The sequence below is a fragment of the Diabrotica undecimpunctata genome, chromosome 3, assembly GCF_040954645.1.
Source record: "Diabrotica undecimpunctata isolate CICGRU chromosome 3, icDiaUnde3, whole genome shotgun sequence".
Lineage (NCBI taxonomy): Eukaryota > Metazoa > Arthropoda > Insecta > Coleoptera > Chrysomelidae > Diabrotica > Diabrotica undecimpunctata.
The window spans coordinates 117,320,089-117,345,925 of NC_092805.1; the positions used below are offsets into that span (position 1 = coordinate 117,320,089).

General features: G+C 32.0%; 3 protein-coding genes across 4 annotated transcripts in view; 2 read left to right on the forward strand and 1 right to left on the reverse strand.

Moving 5' to 3' along the window:
- The window catches only part of Scp1 (Sarcoplasmic calcium-binding protein 1), a 34,418-nt gene extending 21,533 nt beyond the window's left edge, over nt 1-12,885 (forward strand). For both annotated transcript variants that reach the window (XM_072524822.1, XM_072524823.1), the window contains exon 4: nt 12,395-12,885. In XM_072524822.1, the coding sequence (XP_072380923.1) occupies nt 12,395-12,544 (150 nt within the window). In that variant the 3' untranslated portion in view covers nt 12,545-12,885. The remainder of the gene's footprint in view (nt 1-12,394) is intronic.
- Nucleotides 12,886-22,948: 10,063 nt separating this feature from the next.
- LOC140436117 (EKC/KEOPS complex subunit Tprkb-like) lies at nt 22,949-23,589 on the reverse strand. Its single transcript, XM_072524824.1, has one exon. The coding sequence runs from the start codon at nt 23,497-23,499 to the stop codon at nt 23,005-23,007; it is 495 nt and encodes a 164-aa protein (XP_072380925.1). The 5' UTR covers nt 23,500-23,589; the 3' UTR covers nt 22,949-23,004.
- Nucleotides 23,590-24,160: 571 nt separating this feature from the next.
- raptor (regulatory associated protein of MTOR complex 1) overlaps nt 24,161-25,837 on the forward strand; it is a 63,777-nt gene continuing 62,100 nt past the window's right edge. The window contains exon 1 of the mRNA XM_072526718.1: nt 24,161-24,456. Coding sequence (XP_072382819.1) covers nt 24,301-24,456 — 156 coding nt within the window. The 5' untranslated portion in view covers nt 24,161-24,300. The remainder of the gene's footprint in view (nt 24,457-25,837) is intronic.

Here is a 25,837-nt window from a genome sequence, read left to right on the forward strand (position 1 = left end):
ATATTAGTAACAAATTATATCTAGTGATATGTCTGTTAGAAAGGAGATTGATGATCCTAGTGGAATAATTAATTAATCAAACGTATTAACTAATAATAAATTCTCGTTGTTAGCTAATGATTCTAGCAGTTTTCCTCCACCACGTTCTAGAAATGTCAATTTACCTTAAAATGCAGTATCTTAAAACGGAGAGTTGCGAGGAGAAATTCCATCAAGTAACAGCCCTGAATCAGTAAAAAAAGAAAACCAATAATCAATCGAGCATCTTGCATCATGCATGTACCAAGGATGCATCATGCATGCATGCATGCAATCTCAAAATTATAGGCATGTCTTCTAAAACACTTGGTAAATCTTCTCTCAAAAAAATTAGATACGTTACTCCGACAAGCCTAGTTGGTAATTCGAATCAATACAATGTTCTTGAAATACATGAGGATTATCTGTCGCATAGGTATGGCTATTGCGCCAATTAAACACACCTCTTCTAGTAAATGTGGCTTCATCGGTAAATAAAATTTTAATACAAAATATTGGATCGTCTAAATGCCGCCCTATCATAAACTGAGTAAATCGGAGCCTTGCTGGAAAATCCTGTGGTAAAAAATTCTGTACTGGAGTAAAACGATACGGATACAGATCTTCTGTCCGTATTATCCTTGACACCGTAGATTTGCTTATACCAGTGGCCGCAGAAACAAGCCTTGTACTGGTTTCTGGATCTTCTGCAACACGCACAACAATTTCATCCCCCATATCCCCATCAATTACTCTCAGTCTTCCAGCATTCCTGTTTTTGGGATGAAATGACCCTGTTTTGCCTAATCTCTCGAACAATGATCTAATAGTTTTATGATTTGGTTGCCTTCTATTGGGATAAAGTTCGAAATAGCGTTGAGCTGCTTTACGAGAACAAAAATTTTTCTGGGCTTACAAACAGATCATATCGCGCATTTCTACATTAGAAAATTGACTATGACGTGGCATTTTACCTTTATCTTAAGTGGTTTGTAAAAAACTTAATAGCACTTTGACAAATAATGACTCGCACTGCACTTTGACAACTAATACAATTATAATACAAAGTTATTGCACTAAGTAAAAATAGAGTGTCGACTATCCTAAGATTAAAAGTAGATCATGGATGTTTTCCGAAGCATCTATATAAAATCGGAGTTTTTCCAACAAACAGATGTGAGTGTGGAACTAGCATAGCTGATCTAAATCACATATTCTTTAACTGTCCCTTACATCAAAATACAAGTATGCGGCTGATTCAAGAATTGCTGAAAGCAGGTTTTAAAATGTATTTAGCATCGTATTGTTGAAATAATTGTTGATTTTTGAGAGTTACTAGTGAATAGTTGCTGGGTGGGCCAACACTTGTAAGATGTTGTCATATTTTCCTCTCTTTATTGCTTGTTTTTTTACATTCTATATTTATTTGTATCTACCATCTTGTATAGCTACTTCCTTCCTAATATTGGCTCTGTTGAAGAGAGAATAATATTACTCTGTTTAGTAATATTATTCTCTTCTCCTGGGACGAGCCAATGGACTTTATTTAAAATTATGTGCATATATAAACCTAAAACTGTAATCAAAAAAATGAAACTACCATAAGTATTCAATAAAACAAAAGTATACAATAAATTTTTACACTTTTCGAATGTACTTTTATAGAAAATGCGCGGGGGATTGTTTTTTTCTATACTGAAACTATATTTTAGGACTAATTCTACCCACATTTTTAAATTAAATGATGATTTAATGTATAAAAATAGTTTTTGATCAATGTTTAGATTAAGTATCCTATGTTTCAACTAATTTAAATCTATTAAAAGTTTTTTTAGTTTTCCAGCTGTTTGATTCATTATTTCACTAGGTATTTTCTTTCTTCCTTTTTTTTCGTAGGTATCAATATTTTTTTATATTTTCACGTCTTTAACTTTTTTTGATGTATTATTAAATATCACTTTTTTTATTGTTGCTTTTAATAACCTTTTATAAAGCACGTAAGCTTCAAGTTAAACGATCAATCACCTTGATTATTTTGATAAAACACTAGAAAAAAAGGTCAAAAATCTGAGACACCTGCCAAAACGAACATCACGTATACGCCTTATATTTTATGTGTTGAAAAAAATTTTAAAGCGAATCTATCACACGGCAGATAATTGAGCAACGAATGCAAATCTGAACAGTCTCACTTTTTGAAATATTTTTTGGGTATAAACAGATTGTAATGTACATACATATTATTTGACGTTTCGACTTCCAAATCGGGAGCTGCTTTAAAAATATATTTTTTCAGAATTCAGAAAATTATATAAATTCACTTTAAGGCTATTTCACTTCACTTATAACATATACTTGGCACAATATATCTTTTCAATATATTTACTAGAAGTTCGTAAAATATTTTAAATGCCTTTCTCTTTCTATATTTGAAAATTGAACTTTAGTTTTTTATTTATAAATATATGTGATCTCGTGTACGTAAATACTTCGAGTTTTATACCATAGGGTCATTATGGCCATTTTATATATAATAGAAAGGGCCCCTAGTTCGTGGCAGACCTTAAATACTGTAATTTTTTACAGCCAATGAAAATTGGAACATGTAATGTTAAAAGCATGTACATGCTGGAAAGGTCATATAATATAAACGAAGAAATGTTTAGGCTGGAAATAATTATCTTGGATATCTTCTTCTTGTGGTGCCTATCCGTTACGATGTTGGCTACTAGCATGGCAATTGTAACTTTATTGACCGCAGCTCGAAATAGTCCTGAAGTGGTCAAGGAAAATAATTTTCGTAAGTTCTGGAGCCAATATATTCTTCTTCTTCCTGGTTCCCTCTTTCCGAGACCATTCGCTGTAATGTAAGTTGCAGCAGGTTATATCTATGATCGTTCCGCATTATATGTAAAAGATATTTTAGCTTGCGCTGTTTCACTGTGGATATAATTTCACATGTTTTATCCATCCGACGTAGAACCTCAATGTTTGTTATTCGGTCCACCCAGGAGATCCTCAGTATCCGTCTATAACACCACATCTCAAACGCCTCGTGTTTTCCCATGGATTAATTAATATTTAAATGGGAATAAGCCACAATTAAAGGTTAAAATACATTTATTGACGTTTCAATTTCCACTTCGGAAATCGTTCTCAAAATACAAACATCCCATGGATGCCTCGGTTAGTGTCCATGATTCAACCCCATAGAGCAGCACTGTAAACACGTAGCATCTCAATAAACGGATTTTTGTTTTTAAGGGTAGGTCGTGGCTCTTAAATATCTTGCTCATTCTGACAAATGCTGACCTGTCTTTTTCAATTCTTCGTTTTATTTCAACTGAATGGTCCCATTGGTCGTTTATGGTGATTCCTACATAGTAGTATCAGTTCTAAACTGTCTACAAAGAGGATGGTGTCGTCTGCATATCTGATGTTATTCAGGCGCTCACCATTTATGAGAATACCCTCTTCGATATGCTCTAAGGCCCGGCTCATGACGTGTTCCGAATAGACGTTAAATAATAGGGGAGAGAGTTTGCAGCCCTGTCGTACTCCTCTCTTTATTGCAACTTCTTCTGTTAGTTGATCTTTCACCCGAATGGTTGCTGATTGGTTGTAGTATATGTTCTTGATTACTCGAAGGTCGTTGTTATCCAGATCGGTTGTCTTTAGTATATCCATGAGCTTATCGTGCTTGATTCTGCCGAAAGTTTTCTGGTAGTCGATAAAGCATTCATAAATATCGCAGTTGACGTCTCTGCACCTTTGAAATAATATCTTAACCGCGAACAAGGCTTCTCTTGTACCTAACGCATCCTTGAATCCAAACTGCGTTCGTAAGATCTGTGACTGGCATTTATGATAAATTCTTCTGTGTATTATCTTTAAGAAGGTCTTAAGAATGTGGCTCATTAGACTGATAATACGATGCTCTTCGCATTTTTTTGCATTAGGTTTTTTAGGTATAGCAATAAATGTAGTTTTTAACCAGCTCTCTGGGATTTTTCCCGAGTCATAGATTTTATTGAACGTTGTCGTAAGCCATTTTACTCCTTCGTCTCCCATGATTTTTAGAAATTCTGAATGAAAGTTGTCGGGCCCTGGTGCTTCACCTGCTTTGGTTTCTTTAATTGCGGCTATGACTTCGTCTTGAGTGATTAGTGGTCCTGTGTCGTATTTCATAATTATCTGGTTGTTATCTCTGTCGTCATCGAATGTCTTCTTAACGTATCTCTTCCATATATTCTTTGTTTGTTCAATGTCTATAACCGGGTCGTCATGATCATTAGTCATATGTCCTGATCTCTTGGGTTTGTACATTTCTGCTGCCTCTTTTACCTTCTTGTGGAGATTAAACGAGTCGTGTCTACTTTCCAATGATTCTATTTCTCTGCATTGATCTTCCAACCATTTGTTTTTGGTTTATGTTTTTCTTATTTCTTTGTCAATTCGTTTATACTCCCACATGTCTCTGTTTTTAGCTCTTCTTCTATTCTCCATCATAGTTAGGATTTTATCAGTAATCCACTCTCTCTTTTTAACCGTTGTTGGGCGAAGATATTTATTTAGGATTTTCTGGTTAATTTGTTGTAGTTTTGCCATTTCGTTATCTGGTTCATTAGCTTTGTGTGTATTTTTTAATTCTTTTTCTATATAGGTTTGCATCTGGTGCCTGGTGTCTTCATTTTTTAATGGTCCTAAATCATGGATATAAGTGAAGCCAAATGGCCAAACAGCTGAAGTCCAAGTAAACAATTAAACTTTTTACCATTCTGGAAACGATGATCCTAGCCATTATAATAATATTAGTGTTATGCTAGATTCTATAACGACTCTATAGGTCAACGGTCGGCAACTGAACGACCGCGGTCCAACTCCAGACCGCGCAAGGTCGAAAACTGGACCGCCAAAAATATTTGAATATTTCAATTACATAAATTTTAAATATAGTTTTTAAAAGCCCGTTCCTACGTTTGATTGCCCCGTAGAGTTGGCAACAACGCCGCCGCTTAGTTTGAGAGCAAGTGAGTGCCTATCGCCGTTTCTTTTGTGTTATTCACTTGGTTAAGTTGTAATTTTATTGTCGATCCCTATGATTTTTATTTTTTATCGATATGGATCGTAAAAAGCGTAAAGTTGATACTGAAAATAGGAAGTTTTTGACTGAATGGACTGAACAGTATTGTTTTACGCTTCCTGATAGACCTTTCGCTGCCCCAGTTTCCCTAATATGCAATAAAACTAATGACATGACCCATCAACAGTTTCATCAAAAGTTTCCTCTGGGAAGTTAAGCTCGCCAAGAACACTAAAAATTAGCAGCCTGAAAAAACTCGAGGTATTTGAAATGTGGGTATATCTACGAATGTTGGAAAGTCCTTGGACTACCCAACTTACCACAGTTTTACCTTGAATAAGTAGAGAATATGAGCTGATTGAAATCATTAAAAAGCGAAACACTAAATATGTAATTGGTCTTTTAATAGAACATAATACATATTACTTTCATCACCTCAAAATAAAGATTATGATCGAAAGTAGACGCAAGCGGTGTTCCCGGGTTAAGAGCATACGAGATTGGACAGGCTTGGACAAGGTTATGATGACCTTTATAATAATCTTTAATAGATGATAAAAATAATAGCTTTAAAAAGTTTTTTTCCATTTATAATTATGTCCTCGTTTATTCTTGATGTAAATTTTTTTGGTTGAATCCATGTTTTTGGTCTGCGATTCCTCTAGAAATTCTTATTTCTTTATTGGTATTTTTCCATTGGTACCTAACTGTACAGTCGCTTAAGCATATAGCAAAGTATAACACAGTAAGTTTTCTATATGTGTCAGAGCATAAAAGAATTGCTGGTGACAATATTGCTCATAATCTTTCTAATGAAGAAGCTAGAAATTCTTTTATCGGACCACAATTGCAGTATTACTTAAGTCCCCATCACGGACGATATCTAAAACAAAAAAGATACTTAGTACAGTTTACTGGTGAAATATTTTAGGCCAAAGAGAAACAAAAGAGTATTACCACTTTCTACAGTGATTATATCACAACCTCCTTAAGCTACTGGCAGGGCATAACAAAATCTTTTTGCTATGGACGGTAGGGCATAAAGGAATTATTATGATATGATTGCTAAAGAAGGAGCAAGTACTTCTTTTATCGGACAAGAGCCATTCTGTGGTGTACCAAACTACACTACCAATGGCTAATACGGAAAGTCCTTTAAGTATATGTAACTTACGACAGGTGTGAATAAGCAAATAAACATCCGCAGATCATCTGAGAACATGAAATAGGGGCTGCAACTATATCATTAACTGTAAATATCTTAATTGAACATAGCATACATTCACACAAAAACGCATGCACACGTAGACAAAATACACATACATAACTGACTTATCATATAATGAGATTTGTAGTGCAACTACTGAATTGCTTAATCTGGAAGTCTAAGCGATCCCACAGAGAGCTGGCAAAATCTGGAAGGCTAACGGCAAACGACCAGAAGAGGACTCAGGAATGAGTGACTACTGAATCAGTAAATTAAAATATAGAGGCGACGATGTCGCAGATTCTATTTTATATATGTTCCAAATTAGTCTTAATGTCTACCTAATCAGGGTTCTACGTGCTAACTTTTAGCATGGTAAGTCCGCATAACTACTGTTGCTAAGAGAGGGTTGGATGTCGCCTTGACAAAAGAGCCTCAAGGCTCTTTTGTCAAGAATTAGGGCTAAATAAAAGGTTCATCGGATGTTAACGGAGTGCTTATATATAGCAGATCTGCCGAAGTCCCAAGTACTTGTTTAATAGTTAATAGAATATGTACAATAAGCCAATTGGCTGCAGTATGACCGATATAGTACTAACGGCTTCCATTAAATAAAATGACAGCATGATCCCATATATGGTAAAAGCCAACCGTGTGTAGTCATAAAGGCAAAGAGAATAATGGCTAAACAACGATCTTTCATTGTCGTCGTTATTATATTTATACGATCTAGCATTTATTCTATGAAAATTGGCACTAACACTGAACCAATAAGTAAATGACGCCAATTATTTCAATTTTGAGCAATGCAATAACTTCCAAGGTTAAAGTTCTTAAATATGATTTATCTTTTGAGTTATTCAATGAATCTGTTATTATAACCTTCAAATTGTTGTCTATTTGCAATTACACAAACCCAACTAATCAAATCTAAAATAATAATGAAACTTACATACGAGTATTATTATAACTTACAAATTCAACAGATAAAATCATTTATCTGTAGCCTGTTACCTAAGCATGAAAACCCCATATTTTAGATCCTAATTTATATCGGACTGCACAAAATATTTATCTAGCTCCTAAAAAATATAATTAATATGCCAATATACGTGGACATGTAAGTACCCAAAAATATTAATTGGCAAAACATAAAAGTTAAACGACGATCAATTAGACATGTAACAACACAACGGTGAGTAATTCATTTTCTTATAAGAGATATAGTCCAGGAACACTAATGAATTTTTTTAAATTGAAATGAATTTTAAATTTTAAATGTATTTTAAACTATGTTTTCATTTGTTGATATATTGACACCCACAATGCCCTTAAATTAGGTTGTATACAGAACTTTTCATTCCCAATAAATGCGTACATATATTAAAAAAGCAATATACGAAAAAATAACGAGAATTTGACTGAAATCAGACTATTATACAAATTTTAGTCTAACCAATTAAAATATATACGTGTATGTTTTATCAAGGATAAAACGGCTTTCGCGGCCGGTGTATTGTAATGTATATTATTTTCGGAGTCGATTCTACTACATTCGATTTCACAAAATAACTATGAAATAACGATAAATAGTTTAAGTAATGGTGTTACTTAAACCATCCATTGGTTAGTCTAAAACTTACGCCAGGGTTTCTATACACTCTTCTTCTTCTAATGCCGACTTTACTAATGAAAGTTGGCTATAACCATTGCAAATTCGTCTCTATCTGCTGCTTTTCTTAAAAGTGTCCGTGTGTTCAACCTGGTCCAGTCACGAATGTTTTTCAGACAGGATATTTGTCGTCTACCATTTTCCTTTGATTTTACCCTTCATAATCAGCTGCAACAACTCGTATTTCTCATTTCTAAGTATGAGTCCCAAATATGCTGTCTTTCTCCTTTTAATGGTGGTCAAAAGTTCTCTGTCTCTTCCCATTCTGTTCAAAACAATGTCGTTCGTAATTTGATTGGTGTATGGTATTTTCAAAATTCTTCTAAAAATCCACATCTCAAAGGCTTTCAGCTTTCCCATTAAGTCAATATTAACAGTCCAAGCTTCGGCACCATAAAGAAGAATCGACTGGATATAAAATTTTACCATCCGATATCGGATTTCCAGATTGACTCTTTGATTACTCAGAAAGTTCCTAATAGTCAAAAAGTCTGTTCTTGATTGCTCTATTCTTGATCGAATTTCTGATTTTGGATTTATATCTTCAGTAATTCAGACTCCTAAGTACTTCATTTTGTCCACGTTTAATATTTTCTTTTTTATCTGGATCCTTGTTATGACTTTACCCCTCTTACAGATAACCATGGTTTTTGTTTTCTTTAAGTTTATCGTTAAACCAAACCGTTTCGCAGTATCACAAATTGTGTTTAGTAGCGTCTGCAGGTCTTCCTCATTTTCAGCGATAATGAGGTATCGTTGGCATAACGAATGTTATTTATATTCTCAGCATTTATCTTGATTCCTTCTATACAGTTTTTAAGTGCTTGTGGAAATAACTCTTCGGAGTATATATTAAATAGTAATGGTGAAAGTACACAGCCTTGTCTCACACCTCTACTTATCTGTTGCGCATCCGTGGTATTTCCATCTATTGTTATCACAGCCTGTTGGTTCTAATAGAGATTTCATAAACTCATCGAGAAAATAAAAACTATCACACTGAGACCGACTAGTATACTAGTTTAATTTTGACGTGATTTCACTTTTACTATGACTTGGGATGGTGAGGTACTAGAGATCAATAGTCAGCAGTTCCCAGACTTTTTTCGTCCCTCCCTTACTACAACATATTTAACGATCAAACAATCGGGTTGTAATGAGAATGGTCCCTTTAACCAAAATATTGCAAACTTTTTCATAGGAAAATTCGAACAAAAGGCCCTATAATTAACAGTTAAACATCCCTTGGGCAGGTCACATTCTGCGGATGTCACTTTTGTGGTCTGGGACCATGATAAGAAAAATGAACTTAAAACTTTGTCTACAGAAACTTACTGCATTTACATATCCAAATAACAAAAAGTAATATAGATACTCTTTTGACTGAATACAAGAGGAACGGTTACCTTGGGCACCCTGGAAAATCAGAACGGATGATCAGAGATAGCATCGAAATTAGACATTTTAAATGCATTTATGTGTTTACGTGAGGTGTTTGTAGATTCCATGCTTCTACTCCGTAAACCAAAGTCAAAAGTGCACAGCATCTAAGAATCGTTATTCGGGTATGAATATTGAGGAAGAGATTACAGAGCACCTTACACATCTTATTAGAGGTGTCATCGTGACATCGTTCTTACTGATAGCTAGTATTTGTGTTTTTTATATTTTATATTCAAACCATATTCATAGCATGCGGTCGCTTATAATTCTCTGAAGCCCATCTGCACTATCCGCTATAAGGAAAATGTTATCCGCGTAAGTCAAGTTATTCACCATCACTCCATTTATTGCAATTCCGTCTTCTCTATTGTATATTGCTCTTTAAATAGGTGTTTTGAGTACAACTTAAATAGTAGGGACGATAGTACATCTCTGACGTACTCTCTTTATGTTGAACGCTAGCTAGTATAGCTTTGATATCATCTCTGCGTCTCTGTCGTCTATTCCCGACTCTTGTAAGATTGAGATGAGTTTGCTATACTTGACTCTATCGAAGGCTTTTTCAAAGTCGATGAAGCACGCGAAGACGTCTGTATTTATGTCACATGCTCGATGAATAAGGACTTGTATGGAGAATAGGGCCTCTCGGGCTCTATTCTCTGTGTTTGAACCTTTAGAACCTATTTTGAAACCCAAATTTTGTGTCACTTATGTTTTCATCCATCTTTTTGTACACTCATGTTTGTATAATGCTAAGGAGAGCTTTTTTTAGGGAATAATGACTCTTTAGAGTCATTATTCTAAGATCGGAGCATTTATTTAATCCGATAGAATTCTTGAAATTTATTTAAAAGTGAAAAAAGTTCTTTTATTTACGGAATACTAGCAATTTACACTGTGCATCTGATGCTTCGACGATATCGGACCTGTATCTTTTAGATTATGTGCCTTTTGACACACTATGTATTTATGTCCTAAAGGAACCATATATAAAGTTATCTGTAACTTTGATGACTTTCCTTAGACCAAGAGACCAATTATGGTTACGCGAATGAAACCATTTCAAGAAAGATCTATCAGATCCTCCATATTCCTCGCTCTAATGGGACTCGTTAGGTCTAGCTAGATAGCTTAGTCTAGCAATAGGTCTACTAGTCTATTTACTACAGGTCTTATAAATAAACACGGTAGTTATGATATGATACTTGTTAATTTAAATTTTACTTTAACATTAAGAATCTAAACTACAAAGAAAATAAAGTCGTTGTTTTCTAGAAAGTAAAAAATGCAAAAGAGTCTCATAAATATCACCGATATACTGTAAAAATCGCCAATGTAACTCTGCTATTAAATGTATGTAGTCGTTATACATATTCTATAATGAAAGATTGCTTTCTATAAATAAATACTTTATACTCAGTTAAATATTTGTTTGGCAACTCTCCCTTGTTGCTTATAATTACTAGCTGAACTTTTTTTATTTCTGCTAAAACTACACAACAATGAATATTTATAAACATATATTCCAGACTTGAAATTCTAAGCGAAATATTCTATTTTTTAAATTAATATTAATTTTTAATTTAGTTAGATTTTTGTTAATTACTTTGAAACAACCATAATTGTCCATTTACTCCAAATATGTTATATTGAACACTATCTTCTTGTTGTTTAGTTATTCAGTAGGTACTGTTATTATGTATTATTGCAATCTTGTTCTCCCGATGATACTTACAGGTAAATAGATCTTAGATCATATAAATAACGTAAGAAATCATGCAAATTTAAAGTTTTTAACGAAAAAATGAATTCCCATTCATTTATAATGGTAAAATTCTGATATTTGGCAATATTCATTGAATTTTGTGAAAATTCTAAAACAGGTAGTTGTTTAATTCAAAGGGGACAAGTTTCAACGATATAGATATCTGTCATTTTTCAACCCCCTCCCTTACGGTACCCCAAACTTTTAATTTTAAATGGAGAATATGTATACCATGTGTAGGAGGCACATCATTAGACATGTATTTCGCTGGAGGATTCAGTGTGAAAATATATTCGTGTGAAAAAGTATTAGATTATTTAAAATTTTACACCTTTTAAAAACTGAACGTTACTTATATATTCTGTTAGTCTTAATTTATATTTTTACCATCAAAAACTATATTAAAACAAATTTTGTGACGAAAATAAAATAAACTAAATTTTAAATTAATAAATTTATAATTCATTGTTCCTTGATTAAATTTTCAAAATAATATCCACCAACTGCCATACAATTATAAAGTCGCTGTTCGAAATTACAACGAACATTTTAAAGAACATTTCAGGGGTTATTAGCTCTGACTATAGGAAAATAACCTCATATAAAAAGTCCAGGCGAGTTAAATGCGGAATCTTCCTGGCCTTCATTACGGTATCGCCTTATATTTATGCAATAATGCAGCGATTTGCCCTCTTGTTGAAAAAACAAATCATCTTCTGAATACCGGTTATCATTGTCGATTATTCTGTCAAAATGGAATCAACTGTATATGTTATTAGAATTTAGTTAATAAGATAATATCGTGCTGTAAGCTTAAAAATAAATAATTTTAAATAAATTAGGACTGCTCGTTTTATTTTAAAACATGTTATAATATGTATATTATGCTGTAACTAACGATTTAAGATAGAAGAACATGTGAATGATACATTGATAATATATCAATAAAGGGAAGATGGCTATTTTAAATACTTTAAAGATATTCCTAATTGTTGTATATGTATCCAAAGAAATACGTTTACACTGAGTATGCTCCAACTGAGTGTTTTCACTAACCACATCTCGTTAGAATGTAATCTATTATGTTCGAAACTTAATGGTATTTCTTCGACAATTTTTACTAGAATTTAAGTATCTTTAGTATATTTACGATTAATACATTAAAATTTAAACAAACTGTTTCTAATAAGTTTAATTGTTTTTTAGGATGACGATAGAAGGCGGGGTGGTATAACATTATCACGATACCAAGAATTATACGCAGAATTCTTAGGAAATCCAGAAGAAACACCTGCTGTATATCTATTTGGCCCCTTGTCAGAATTCTTTTATTATGAAATGTTAGAAGAGATTTAACACTTATTTTGTACTGTAAAAAATTATAAGTTTTACAGTTACTACCACAAAAAGTTAATCTATTTGATTTCGTAGTGCCGTGATATTTCTACAGAATGTCTTTTATTTCAAAATTTATTGTTTTAAATATTTTAATAATTTTAGTGGATTTATTTATTTTTTTTTACTCAATAGGTACATATTTTCTAATATTGGTGTTTTATTGAAATATTTCATAAAACTGTCAAAAATGGATCTAGCTGGATAACAACAACATTACGATATCCTACTAATTTCAAAATCAAAACAGACCTACCTATAAATAGGTTCTGAAACTGTTTTCTTGTGCCATGTTAAGTCAAGTATTAGCAACTAGCGGAGCAACTCGACATCGAGTTTTTTAAATGAAATTTTTATTTTGCGAGAAAAATTAAGAGATTAATACAAACAATATAAGCAAGAATATACATAACATTCATCAATAATAATGCAAGTAAAAAAAAGTGATTATGGAAGTCGACCTCAAAACCGGAATGCAATTTTTAGTTCATCAAATGTCGACATGGATATCATTTAGCAGTTAATTTTGCATGCTGATCACGAATCCGGTGTCAGATTTGCTCTATCTTGACGTTTTATGCGCGTTTCGGGTCACTTCCGGTGTCGGATCGCAACCGGAAGTACATATTTAGATTCGTCTCGACGAGACCTTTCGATCCATATATGCATTGTGGGGTCTAAAACTTAAAGTAAATTTTAACTTCCGGTCATCTCAAAACCGGAAGTGAATTTTTGTACCAAAAGTATATCTTGACAATCTCATACGTAATACTAATAATATTCCGAAAAAATATTTTAATTATCTAATATGGTTTTTGAGTAAAGTGGTGGACAAGAAAAGGGCTTAGCGTTTTAGTATGTAAGATTTTATACGAAGTTAAACTATAATTGATTGCAATGAGAATTACAGTTTACATTTGTTTTTACTTTTTGATTTTCAATCTAGAAATCCTTTTCACAAAAAATTAATAAATAAAGAAATTATGTTAACTTACATGTTAACCTGTAGAACTTTATCAATTGACGCTTTGTGGCAGCATTGTGTCACTTAATCCCATTTACACTTTCAGTAAATCCCCTGTTTTCTTTAACCTTCGTCCGAGCGCGCCTTAAATAAGTACATCAGACGCTCGGCATCAATTTGCTGCCATGTAGTTCCTTATTATTTTCGACACTTTTTTAATTATTGATTAACTGTATCGTTATTTATTTTGTCAAAAAATTAAAAAACTTTATTAATTTAACTAATTTTAATAAATTGTACAAAAAAAACTTAAAAATAATTTATTTGATCATTAGGTACAATTTGTACATACAATATTAGATTTAGAATTTCGTTTATAAGTGACTGCACTACATTTTGTACATGTCATAGACGTATACGACTTAATTTTTTTCACTGTAACAATTGCAGCATCTACCACGTTTAGCAGAATTTTCGTCTTTTTGATGAGGAACTGGTTGCTTCGGAAACATCCTGAACAGTAACTCGGTTATATTACGTGGAAGTGTTCTTATTTGTGATCGTGTATGAACGTGTATGAGGTTTTTGAGAAAATATCTTCTTTTGAGTGATTTTCCAGAATTTGCAGCAGAATGTAGAACGAAAGTATTTATGCCGCCAATATTCATTAAATTATAGAATACAACACACGGCCATCTTTTGTAATTAGTGAAACACTGTATTAAGAACATAATTTATCCACAGTACCAACGCCTTCTTTTGTTTTGTTGTAATCTAAAATCCACTGTGGTTTCTTAGTATCTATGTCAACTTTACTTTCGTTGTGCTCAGACGATAATAATATGACTGACTTACTTTTACGAAACACATAAAAGGTAGTAAGGAGTAGAACTCAAACTTTGATATGACGAGTAATTCGGTGTTGGAAAGGGATAATTAGGATAAACAAGATCCGCCTCAATGAATTCACTTTTCTCTGATTTAGTTACTATCGTCAGTCCTGAATTTGCTTTAGCGTCACTTTGTACCACAGTAGGTAATTGCTCATTTGCTAAATCTTCAGATGTGTCCTCCACTCTCGTACCATTTGAAAATACAACTTCAGCTGGAGCTAACAGTTGACGACTACTCAAATTTTCAACAGTTCCACCCTCATCTTCATCCCCTGAATCCTCATCGGTCAGATCCTGACAGTCAGGTGGCTGTATGTATATATCAGTGACTTCGTTGCCAGATTCGTAGGCGATATCTAACGCTTCTTGAAAAGTTATTCCTCTGAAACTAAAATTATCGTATAAAACTATAGGCTAATACATATTGTCCATAGTACGCCTACCGTCCCAGTGACGTTTACGACGAAATTATGAAAAACTAGAACCATATATTTAGAAAATCAACAAACAGTATTGCGAAAATATGTTTTTTAAATAAAATCGATCGCCTAGATATATGTACAATAAAATAAATAAGATCGACATAATTTAACTTACCGTAACCGGATGTCCATATATATTATCTTTTTGAAATCGAAATATGCTAGATTAAACTGCTCTTGATTTATGTGGAAGAAATTCTTGAGGAATTTCTCTCTTATTTTCCTTTAGCGTCCCAAACAAAGTAACTTTCTTCTCCAACAAATATATAGTTAACGGAATGGTGGTATAAAAAATATCGGTTGTTATTATTTCTTCCCGTTATTTCTATGGACTCTATTAGACGTTTTACAACGTCAACGGCCTAATTTAATACGTCCATATGGCTGCTTACCGCAATATATCTTTAAATAGGCTGTATAAAATGTTCAATCATCACATTACGCATACATTTTTATCCCGTACTTAGGTAGCAGGTTTGTATATATTGTATCCGGCTACTATATATTGTACCTCTGAAGGGATGGAGCATTTCGTCAATTGTTGTATACTCTGACAAATTGTATGTGTTTTGACAATTTTTTATAAATTTGTAGATATGTAGGTGATGTGTTCTCCATTTGGCGTCGTGAACCAGACACACTGAATAAATTTTTAAGTAACACGTAATGTATAAACATACAAAAAAATCAAAATTTGATATCAACTCGAGAGCATACCTCAGAATTTTTCAACTCAAATTATGGCTATTTGCCAACAAGATCGAGGCCGAGTACGTTACCTGTCAAATTGGTAAAACAAAACACCAATTAATAAACATCTATAGGTTGAAATAACTTATTTTTTAAAACAATTTTTTTTAAATCAATTTCCGGAGTGGAAATCGAAACATCAAAAATAAACGTAAAATGTATTTTTTATTGCAATCAATTGTGATTCAATACCATATAAATAAGATATTTAACTTAAACCTGTACAAGAAAACAGTTTCAGGACGTCTGTAGGACTTCTGTTATCACAGATGCATTCAGGTTATAATTTTTTGCGTTAGGTAATTTTTCTTCGTGTTGGTTCTATAACTCTTAAATTATCTCTGTTAACATGAGATTGTAATCCATAATCCGAAGGTATTGAACGGCGACGATGACGATAAACATGAGATTGCCTTTAACACTTCAGTTGGTCCATCCGCGGTATTAAGCAGCAAAAATTAGTTTTCCGTTAGTAACACAGAATGCGAAAAAAATTGTTTCATGTAAATACGTTTTTGGTATTCATATTACGTCGCAAAACTTGGTAAATTTTTATAATTCATGCTTACAACAGTTTAACCGCAATCATTGTTCGTAAAGTAAGTATTCTGTTTTCGATGTGTTTGTCGCTACACACCTTGTGGTGTAAGTGAATCTTCCTTTTCGTTTGATACACGAATACTTTAAATATTAATGTAAGTTGTCATATCCACTTTTATTACGTCTTTTAAATCCTTATATTTTTAATTCTACACAGTGTTGTCTCCAAACAGATGACACATTTTTGTGTACTTAGTTAAACGAGAACATGGAGAAAAGTCGTTCTACATGCCCGATGTCATTATACATCCTAAAGACGAAGAAAAAGTATGAGGAGAATTATCAGAAAAAGAAATCACAAAGTTCAGTAAATCGGAGAAGAAAGAAAATAGAATCGAAAAATGAAACCACAAACAATCAACAGGAGAACATATGAAGAACCAATAAATATTTATAAATACCTGAAGTCCGGGTCCCAAAAAAAGTGTTAAAAACATGGGAAAAAAACATTTATTTTCGATGGGATGCTTGACAATATTGTGGAAAATACTAACCAACATCCAAGGTAATAAATGAATTAAGACTTAATATACAACGTGATTGCAGGCGCCACAAATTAAAATATAAATTCTCTTTTAGATTCATTATATCTAATGGATATAAATTATGATGGTTACACATCTACAAATATTACTATCAACTGTGGGATTCAAATGAAACAAGAATGATTATTTTGCGAGGTAAAATCATTTCAGTTTCTTACTCCGATTTCTTAGATTTGACAACTTGGACACGCGGAATGAGAGAAAAAAATTGATAATCTTGCTTCTGCTTAAGATTTATGAAAAATGTATCAACAGCTTCCTCGCTGACAACATCATCAGTGAGTTTGTCTCTAAAATTTTAAGAACGCTGCAGTTTTGTGCAGACTGATAGCAGCACTAATAAGCCTGAAAAATATGGAATAAAGATGTATGCTTTTGTGACGCTAACACATTGTATATAATGAACTTTATTGTGGCAAGCAATGCCTGAACCATTTACTATGTACAAATAATAGTAAACAATTTTTCCCCAAGCCCAAACTTATAAAAAATCTTTTGTTGTATCTACTGCGCCCAAAAATCATACAGCCGTGTTTTTCTTGACGATTATGTATACCACAAATGATTTAGATCAAGAGGCTCATAAATTAGTAGTTAATGTGGACTACAATGATACTAAAAAGAGTATTTTTGTAGACTACAAGAAATCGTGTACAAATTGTTTGTCACAGATACAAAATATGTTCGGTGTAAAAATGAACAGCTTTGGAAGTTGTTTACCTTATTCACAATCATAAACAGAAGTCAGTGCATACAAGATGACTAGATACTATCATTCAGCACTATTATTTTCTTTAATTTTCCTGCTTTGTCCTCATCATCATCATTTTGGCTTTACAACCCTGTGTGGGTCCTAGCCTCCCCAAGAATTTTTCTCCAGTGGTCCCTATCCATCGCCTTCCTCCGCCAAGCACGTATTTCCATATTTCTCATATCTTGATCTATGTTATCTAGGAATCTTGTTCTGGGTCTTCCTCTTCTTCTTTTCCTGCTTTGTGCAAACTCCAATTTCAGTTGATTTATTTCCGCTTGATTCCTTTCTTGGTCAAAACGGGCCACGTTTTTTTTAAGTATTGAGTGTTCAATTTCATAATGTTTTCTCTTGTTACCTTTTACTCACATGAATGAGTGCAACTAAATGATGTCATTTAACTAAAGAACCAAAAAATAATGTGAAGAGAAGAATATCGGCAAACTATAAATTACATTAAAAACATTAGATTTGTGAAAGTGATAAGAATATACCTACACAATTAATTTTGTATTTGGAATATAATGGTATGTTTTTTCTATAAAAATATATTTATGTAATGCAATACCAATTGCAGTGTAAAAGCCTAAGGTGCTCAGTCAATGAAGTTTAAATGGAGCGCCCACAGAACTGTTAAAAAGTAGATGTGTTTTGGCGGATTATTTGCTACTGCTTCAATAATTTTGAGTTTCATTCAATTTTGATTTATTTTGTGATTTTGCAATTTGTTGTTACCTGAGAACTTCTATTTTAGTTGTTTGTAATCAATTTCTACTACAACTCACAATGCTATTTAAGGGAAGTGTTCCTTGAAAAAATTTATTAAAATCTCCGTATAGGTTTAACGAAATCGCTAATAGAAAATGTTGAAAACTGTAAAACTTAAAATCTTGTAATGTAATCACATGTTCTAGAAATTAATTATTCATAACAACTATACAAAAATCAAATGGTTCCCTTACTTATAATTCATATATTCGTATATTTAAGCAACATTGAAAAATGCATGTTCTAAAATTGTCTTCAAAACTAAAGAAAAGTTTGATATTCATTTTAGAATATAAGACAAAACTGTATACAATATTTAGAGATTCTAACCCCTAATAAGTGTTCTTAGTCGCACAATATCAACATTACCTACATTTGATGATCTACCTCTATTTTTACTTGATTTTGCATTTTACCATCGTTTATATATTTAATTTATACTAACTACAACATTCAAATATTAGAAAAATATTGTTGTGTCTTATATTCCTCTATATCTTAAAGCTCTTTTTGTTCTATGTTTTGTTATTTTTGTAAATAAATATAGCTAGCATTAATTTCTTTATTATCTCATTTTAATCTAATTAGAAATATCTAAAACCTTACTATGGTCAAAGTTTCACATCAAAAATGTCTAAGGAACACCATTATTATTCTACTTTTTTCAATAAAAACTTCGATTTGAGAACTTGTTCTCTACAAATCAAGGTATGCCATGTAAATTAATCTCTTTTAACATAATGACGGTATTAGATTTTTGTTTCGATACAGGGCAGCGGCAAGCCGCTTATACATATTTCATCAGAGCGGTATAAGCCACTGCTCTGAATCGAAACAAAATATATCCCTTCGTAGGCCAATAATTATCGAAATAACTATTTACAGACGTAACAAAGTCATCTAATAACAACAAAAGAAATCATACGATTTCCTACCTGGCGAAACTGAATTCAAATGTTTACCACTGTGCCTTCTACAACTTGCAAAGCAAACAGTTTGATGAATTACTCGGCAAAGGAATCTAAAATATGCATTCCACCTGCTTTTCATCATGGTCAAAATTCGTTGTGAATTCAGTTTCTGGTACTCCAAACAGAGTAAAGAAATAAAACATAATGATGGTATTAGATTTTTGTTTCGATACAGGGCTTATACGTATTTCGACCTTTTTAGGTCTCATCAGAGCGGTATATGTCACTGCTGTATCCGTGCACGTCACAATTTATATAAAGTGACGTCACTTATATTTAAAATTTCCAGAACTTCAACCTTTTCAAAGGTTGATTCAGTTGATCGAGTTCAAATTTTCCTAACACAGGTAATAATACGAAACCCATACGGAACTGCTCGATCTTTCATAGGCGTCAACATGGTATAATAATCAGATAAATGTAATCATTATTATATTGGGAATTTTAGAATTATATTGATTAAATAACCAAAAGCATTTGTTATTATTAATAATATAAATTTTATGAAATAACTCTTCAAGTCTAATATTCCACAAAACAATAATTTTAATTAAATATATTAGACAATTGTACACAACTGATATGGGAATACTTCAAATTTTTTGACAGTTCAACGTGTGGCAAAATTGTTTAAAGTGTTGCCGCTTTTTTAGAGTAAGAATGTTGTTTATGTTTTGATTTCTTACACAATTTGATCATAATATATTATATATTAATAAATTGTATTTATAAATACATATTAAATTTAGATTAATAGCTTTAAAAACTAATTATTGTTGTGTATTGTGATTGTGCTATGCCAAAACAACTAAATAGTCTGTAGAAAGCTGATAAGCTTTCATATAAGATAGATTATTTTGAACAAGAAATAATGGCGGGACGTTTTTACTATTAATGCTCTAAATAGAGGTAAGTTTAAAATTTAGAATATACAATTTTGTATTAAAATGTTTTCTTATGTATTTTAGTGTGTTGCAGTAGTCTTAAAACTAAGTGTATTATTTACTGTTATATAATAGTTTGACAAATAGTTGACATTTTAAAAATTCCTCAGTAACTAACTATTCTGATGTTTTGGCAACTCTGTGGGTTTCTGACGTCGTAAATCTTGAATGAAGTGCACGCATTTTTATATGAAAAATACTATATCATAGAATCACCCCCCAATGCCAAAAATATAAGGATGAAACAGATCAATTTATTCAACAATTACATGATCTAATGTACAGGCCCCATTTAATATCCTTAGTCTCTTAGCTAATGGAAATGAGAGAATTTATAATGCATTAGTAAAATTTCTGTTAAGTACCAAAATAGTCTCGTAGTGTCAACTATCAAAAAAATATATGTATATGCAAAATTGTGGTGAGCAACTTGGACAGTCCATAGATTGATGTAAATATAGATAAAAAGGAGATAATACAAAAAAAGTGTTTTGAATTATGTGTACCGTTTTTTTGAACACATTGATGATGTTGAAAAGATGCTATATTTAACTTGTATCTTATTTTAATTTTAGTTCTTAAAGCATATTATTCAGCTCTTCGTTATTGATATTTTATGGACTTTACAGTCATAAAAGTTACAGAGATACTGAAAAAATTTGTCACAGATTTTATCATCATCATTCTGGCTTTACAACCCTGCCTGGACCTTAACTTCCTCAAGAATTTTTCTCCAGTTGTTCCTATTCACAGCCTTTCACTACCAAGCTTGTATTTCCATATTTCTCATGTCTTCATCAATGTTACCAAGAAACCATGTTCTAGATCTCCCTCTTATTCTCAATTGCCTATTACATTTAGTAATTTTTTGCTCTGTGTGTTAAATTTTGACCAACTGGAAATTACTATACAACCAAACACACAAGCTTACAGGCAATATTTAAACAAAAAATATTCGCATGCAGTTTATTAACAAAATAAAACTGCATAACAAATGCAAGTTTATTTTTGAAACTTTATAGTTGTTTATAGATTAATTAATAATATAATAGATTAATAATAAAGAGAATAAGAGAATAAGATAAATAATAAATAATAGATTAATTTTATGGAGCAGAAAATTGGATATTAAACAAAAGACATCAGAGCAGAATTCAGGCAGCAGAGATGAAATACCTCAGAAGAACGATAGGAGTAAAAAGAACTGATAGAATCAGAAATGAAGAAATAAGAGAAAGACTCAAAATCAAACCGATACTCGAGTCAATCAAAGAGAAAAAATTGGCAGACATCTAAGCCAGATGGACAATAATAGACAAGTAAAAAAAGTGTGGTACGCCAAACCAATAGGGAAGAACAGAAGAGGAAGACCCATTAAAGAATGGAACAGTGACATCTCGTAGATACTGCAGAGTAAGGGTAAGACTTGACAGGAAGAAACACAGATGGCATCCAATAGGAAGGAATGGAGAAAGTTCGTTAAGAGCTAGGACACCTCAGAAGACTGTCAAATATTGTAATTTAATTGAATTGTATTTTAAACGGCCCAACACCGAAAGGTACAAATGGGTCTACTGATTAAGTAAGTAAGTAAATAAGTTATAGATTAATATTTGTCCATGGAAAGTTTTTAATAAAAATTAATGCTCTATTATTCATGATTATTCTTCTTTTTTCAATTAAAGAAGTCTACATGAAGTTTTTTGAGCTAATAATAGAGAGAGGTAGGTTGTGATAAAGGACTAATTATAAAGGCCATATGACACTATGCATTTTCTTGTATCATTTCTTATATCATTTCTGATATAACAAAAAAATGGATAGTGTCATACAAGCGTATAGTTCTTATATCAGAAACGATACAAGAATTTGTGTCTACTGCAGTTTCTTGTAGAAGAAATGCGCCAATCTGTGCGCAAAAACATAAAACTTCTGTCATAATGGCGGCTGGAGAATTTTGATATACAATTAGACCAAGCAGACATCAGAGAAAAGTGCCCACCAACAATAACCAAGATTAGAACAGCAGTAGCCAAATTGAAAAACAATAAATCACAGGGATTGGATCAAATAGCATTGGAACTAAGTACTCAAAGTAGGAGGAGATGTATTACTAAAAACAATACATAACTGCTTTAAAAATTCATGATGAGTTTTAAGAATATTTTATATCTCCAAATAAGAGAGTAGAATTTCAAGAGCATGCCATTGAAACACATAATTTGTAAAACAAGCAAATAAATTATTACAACCAAATTATTTATTATTTCTGTCTTCCATTACAGCCTGTTGAATATCTTCAAAAATTGTGGTTTCCAATAATTTAGTTTTAATATTGGGACATTTGATTTGTTTCATTTTTGAACCACAGTATTTAAAAAAATAATCAGTAGCATCTGGCTTGGGGTCCTCAGGTACTAGGTACTGCAGTTCTATTTTTATATGTGTCAAAATTTCCACCAATTATGTGCCGAATCACATACAATTTCCGGTAAAAGAACTTGCATAGTGTCATACAGAGCACAAATGTACATGCAAAAAACGATACAAGAAAACATAAATAACTTTCTATATCAGAAATGATACAAGAAAATGCATAGTGTCATATGGCCTTAAGGTAAATTCAGAAATACTGTGATTCAACTTATTTTGAGAGATTTACTTACATATTTTAAGAAAATGGCTCAAAACACAAAATACTATTTATAGATTTATTGGACTATATAGATTACATGGCCATAACATTAACAAATCTATAAAAAATCTTTGGTGGCAATTCTACTGACTACTGAATCTAACATTGGAGTAACACTAGACTCTTTATCACCAATTTTATAAGTCTTCCTTATCAACTCTTTGTCAGTAAATTCAGATAGTCTATCTAAAGGCACCTCATCACCTTCAATGTGTTTATAAATTTCTTCATCATTATCCCCTTTACTAACAGTCACAACTAAACCACTAGTACAATTATCTGTAAAACCAAAAGTTACTAAGTTTGAACTATTATTTTTACTATTACCTAAACAATATAGCACTTCCACATAACAATTTCTATTTAATATTTCACTGGTAAACGCCTTATTAACTGCAGCAACGACTTGAAAGGGATCACATATCAATGATGGTTTGACTATAGTGCATTTTAATTCACCCTTCACCAATTTTTCCCTTAATTGCGATGCGTTTTTTATACGAGTGTATAGTTTTATATAAACTTTCTGTTGTGTTTCTGGATCTATCTCCATTATAAAGTTAGAACAGAACACAGGAATAAATAATAAATAAATAAAATAAAAATAAGAGGTTATGAAGATAAATACATTTTCTTCTTAGTGAATCTACTGATTACTGGCCTGTTACGTCTAAGTATTTAACCAGAATTTTGGAAAAATTAAATATTTTTTTTTTAATTCAATATTCACAATTTGATTGCCAAATATATAGTCCTTATTTCAAAAGTATGCTTATTATTAAGTTGATTTTTGATATATTTTAACGAATGGTTTTTTAAATTTTGATCTAACAAAGTACATTATAATAAAGCGGAAAAGTTTACATATTTCAAATATTTTTGGCGTGATAATAAACTGGATAATATTTGATTTCAGAACAGAAATCAAACTTGGTTTAATATGTCTGAATTTTAGGTAATATGCGTTCCAAACATAATCAGCAAAATCTTCCGAACCTATTAAACATATCATAGAAGGACAAGTGAATATTTAACGGAATCGAAAAAAGCTGAGTTCAATTAAATTTGTGTTTTTATTATTTAAACCATTCAACACCTCCGCTTATATTCCCCACAGACCATATATACTCTCGGCCAGTGATATTCCCCGATATATTCCCTGAAAAAAAAAAGAAACAAACATCACGCTAGTTGTCACATGTCAATATAGTAATAAATATGTCAGTCCAATATTTGCCATGCTTCTTACTGCATTAAATAATTATTTATTGCGTATGAAGAAAACTTAATATACTTGATCGAAAGTTACTGTTGCATTTACTGCGAAGTTATCTGAGTTATTCAGTTGAAAAATATGGGTGAATTGAGCGTTAACGGCAATAATCCTGAAAAGGAAAAAGATGAAAACATTACTGATAAGGACTTACCTTTAAGTTTTGTAGAAAGCAGACATATAGAACCAATAGTAGGAATTGATTGTATTACACATATGTGGAGAATGAAAGAAAGGGTTAGTTCTTATATTTACATCAAAATATTAAACATTCCAAAGATAATATTCCCATGTAGTGTAAGTTCTCCTTGGGGATTGTTTAGGTCTGCAAATCAGTTTCCTGCCTCTCCTTTTATAACATTGAAATCTATTGCTACTTGTTGTAACGCTACTTACAGGTTTCTTGAGTAGTATTTAATTAGTTGGAAGCTATCTTTAAATACAGAGTATTTAGTGTTTATATGTTGTTTGATTGGAAACATACCATAGTGTGTCTTATTAAGTATCTTCAATTCTTTACGTATTTATGCAATAATATACTCTGCTATCTAGTATATTCCAAAATAATTGGTGCTAGTTAATTGTTGTTTTTGTGTATATAATGAAGTATGCACAAGGACAATATTTTTCAGGGTAAAAAGATAAATACAAAGATTCTTAAAGATAATTGGTTTTGAACTAAGTACCAGGCCAGCAAAAATGGAATAATCATTTTGACCTAACACATCCCTGAATGACCACTTTTATTTTTTTATTATCAATAATACTGACAGTTCATGCGATTGCAATAGTATAAATATTATAGAAAAGATCTTTGTCTTCACTCTCTGAATGCTGCAGAATTTCAGAAACAAGTTTATATCTGTATTATCTTTTTAAACTTTCAATCTCTCCTTGGTCCATCAGTTGCACTAAGCTCGTCACATTAGGAGGAAGACAAACTAATTTTATATCATCTACATTGCAGTTGTGATGATGTGTTAGAGCATTATCCAACACTAGAACTTCTTAGATTGGCAAGTTTACACTTTTTAATGTTTTTTAGTTTTGGAACAACTCTAAATTAAACCACTCTTGAAAACTGACCAGATTTTTATCTAATTCCATTTTCGAGCAAAACTCCTCTATGGAACACCTATCTCTTTGTCAGATACTTACAGTGCTTTTTTCAACATTTAATTATGTACAAATTTTCGTCACTGACTCATCATTATCAATCCGCTTTGGCACTGTTAAACCTGTATCCATTGAAACTATAATTCTGTTGTGCTTTGTACTTATTGTTAAAGAAAACAATGAATGTACACCCATAAAATAAACACTGTACTGATCAAAACCACAAACTAAGCCTCCTGTTTAATAACGATAGCATGGTTTATAGTTTGGTTCATAGGAATCTCCTGTAATCCAAGGAGAGATCGCCTGGCATGTCCAAGCCAAATCGTCTCGCTGCACCGGTGAATTTTATTGCATTACAGACCTATTAATCCGTGGGCCGCTGAATGCAAAGCCAGTTAGAGGAATTATACTGTATATAAATTATTATTTTGCAATTTAATATAGTAATATTAAAATATTTTATTGCATGTAACTAATTTTTTCTTTTGACTACAATCTA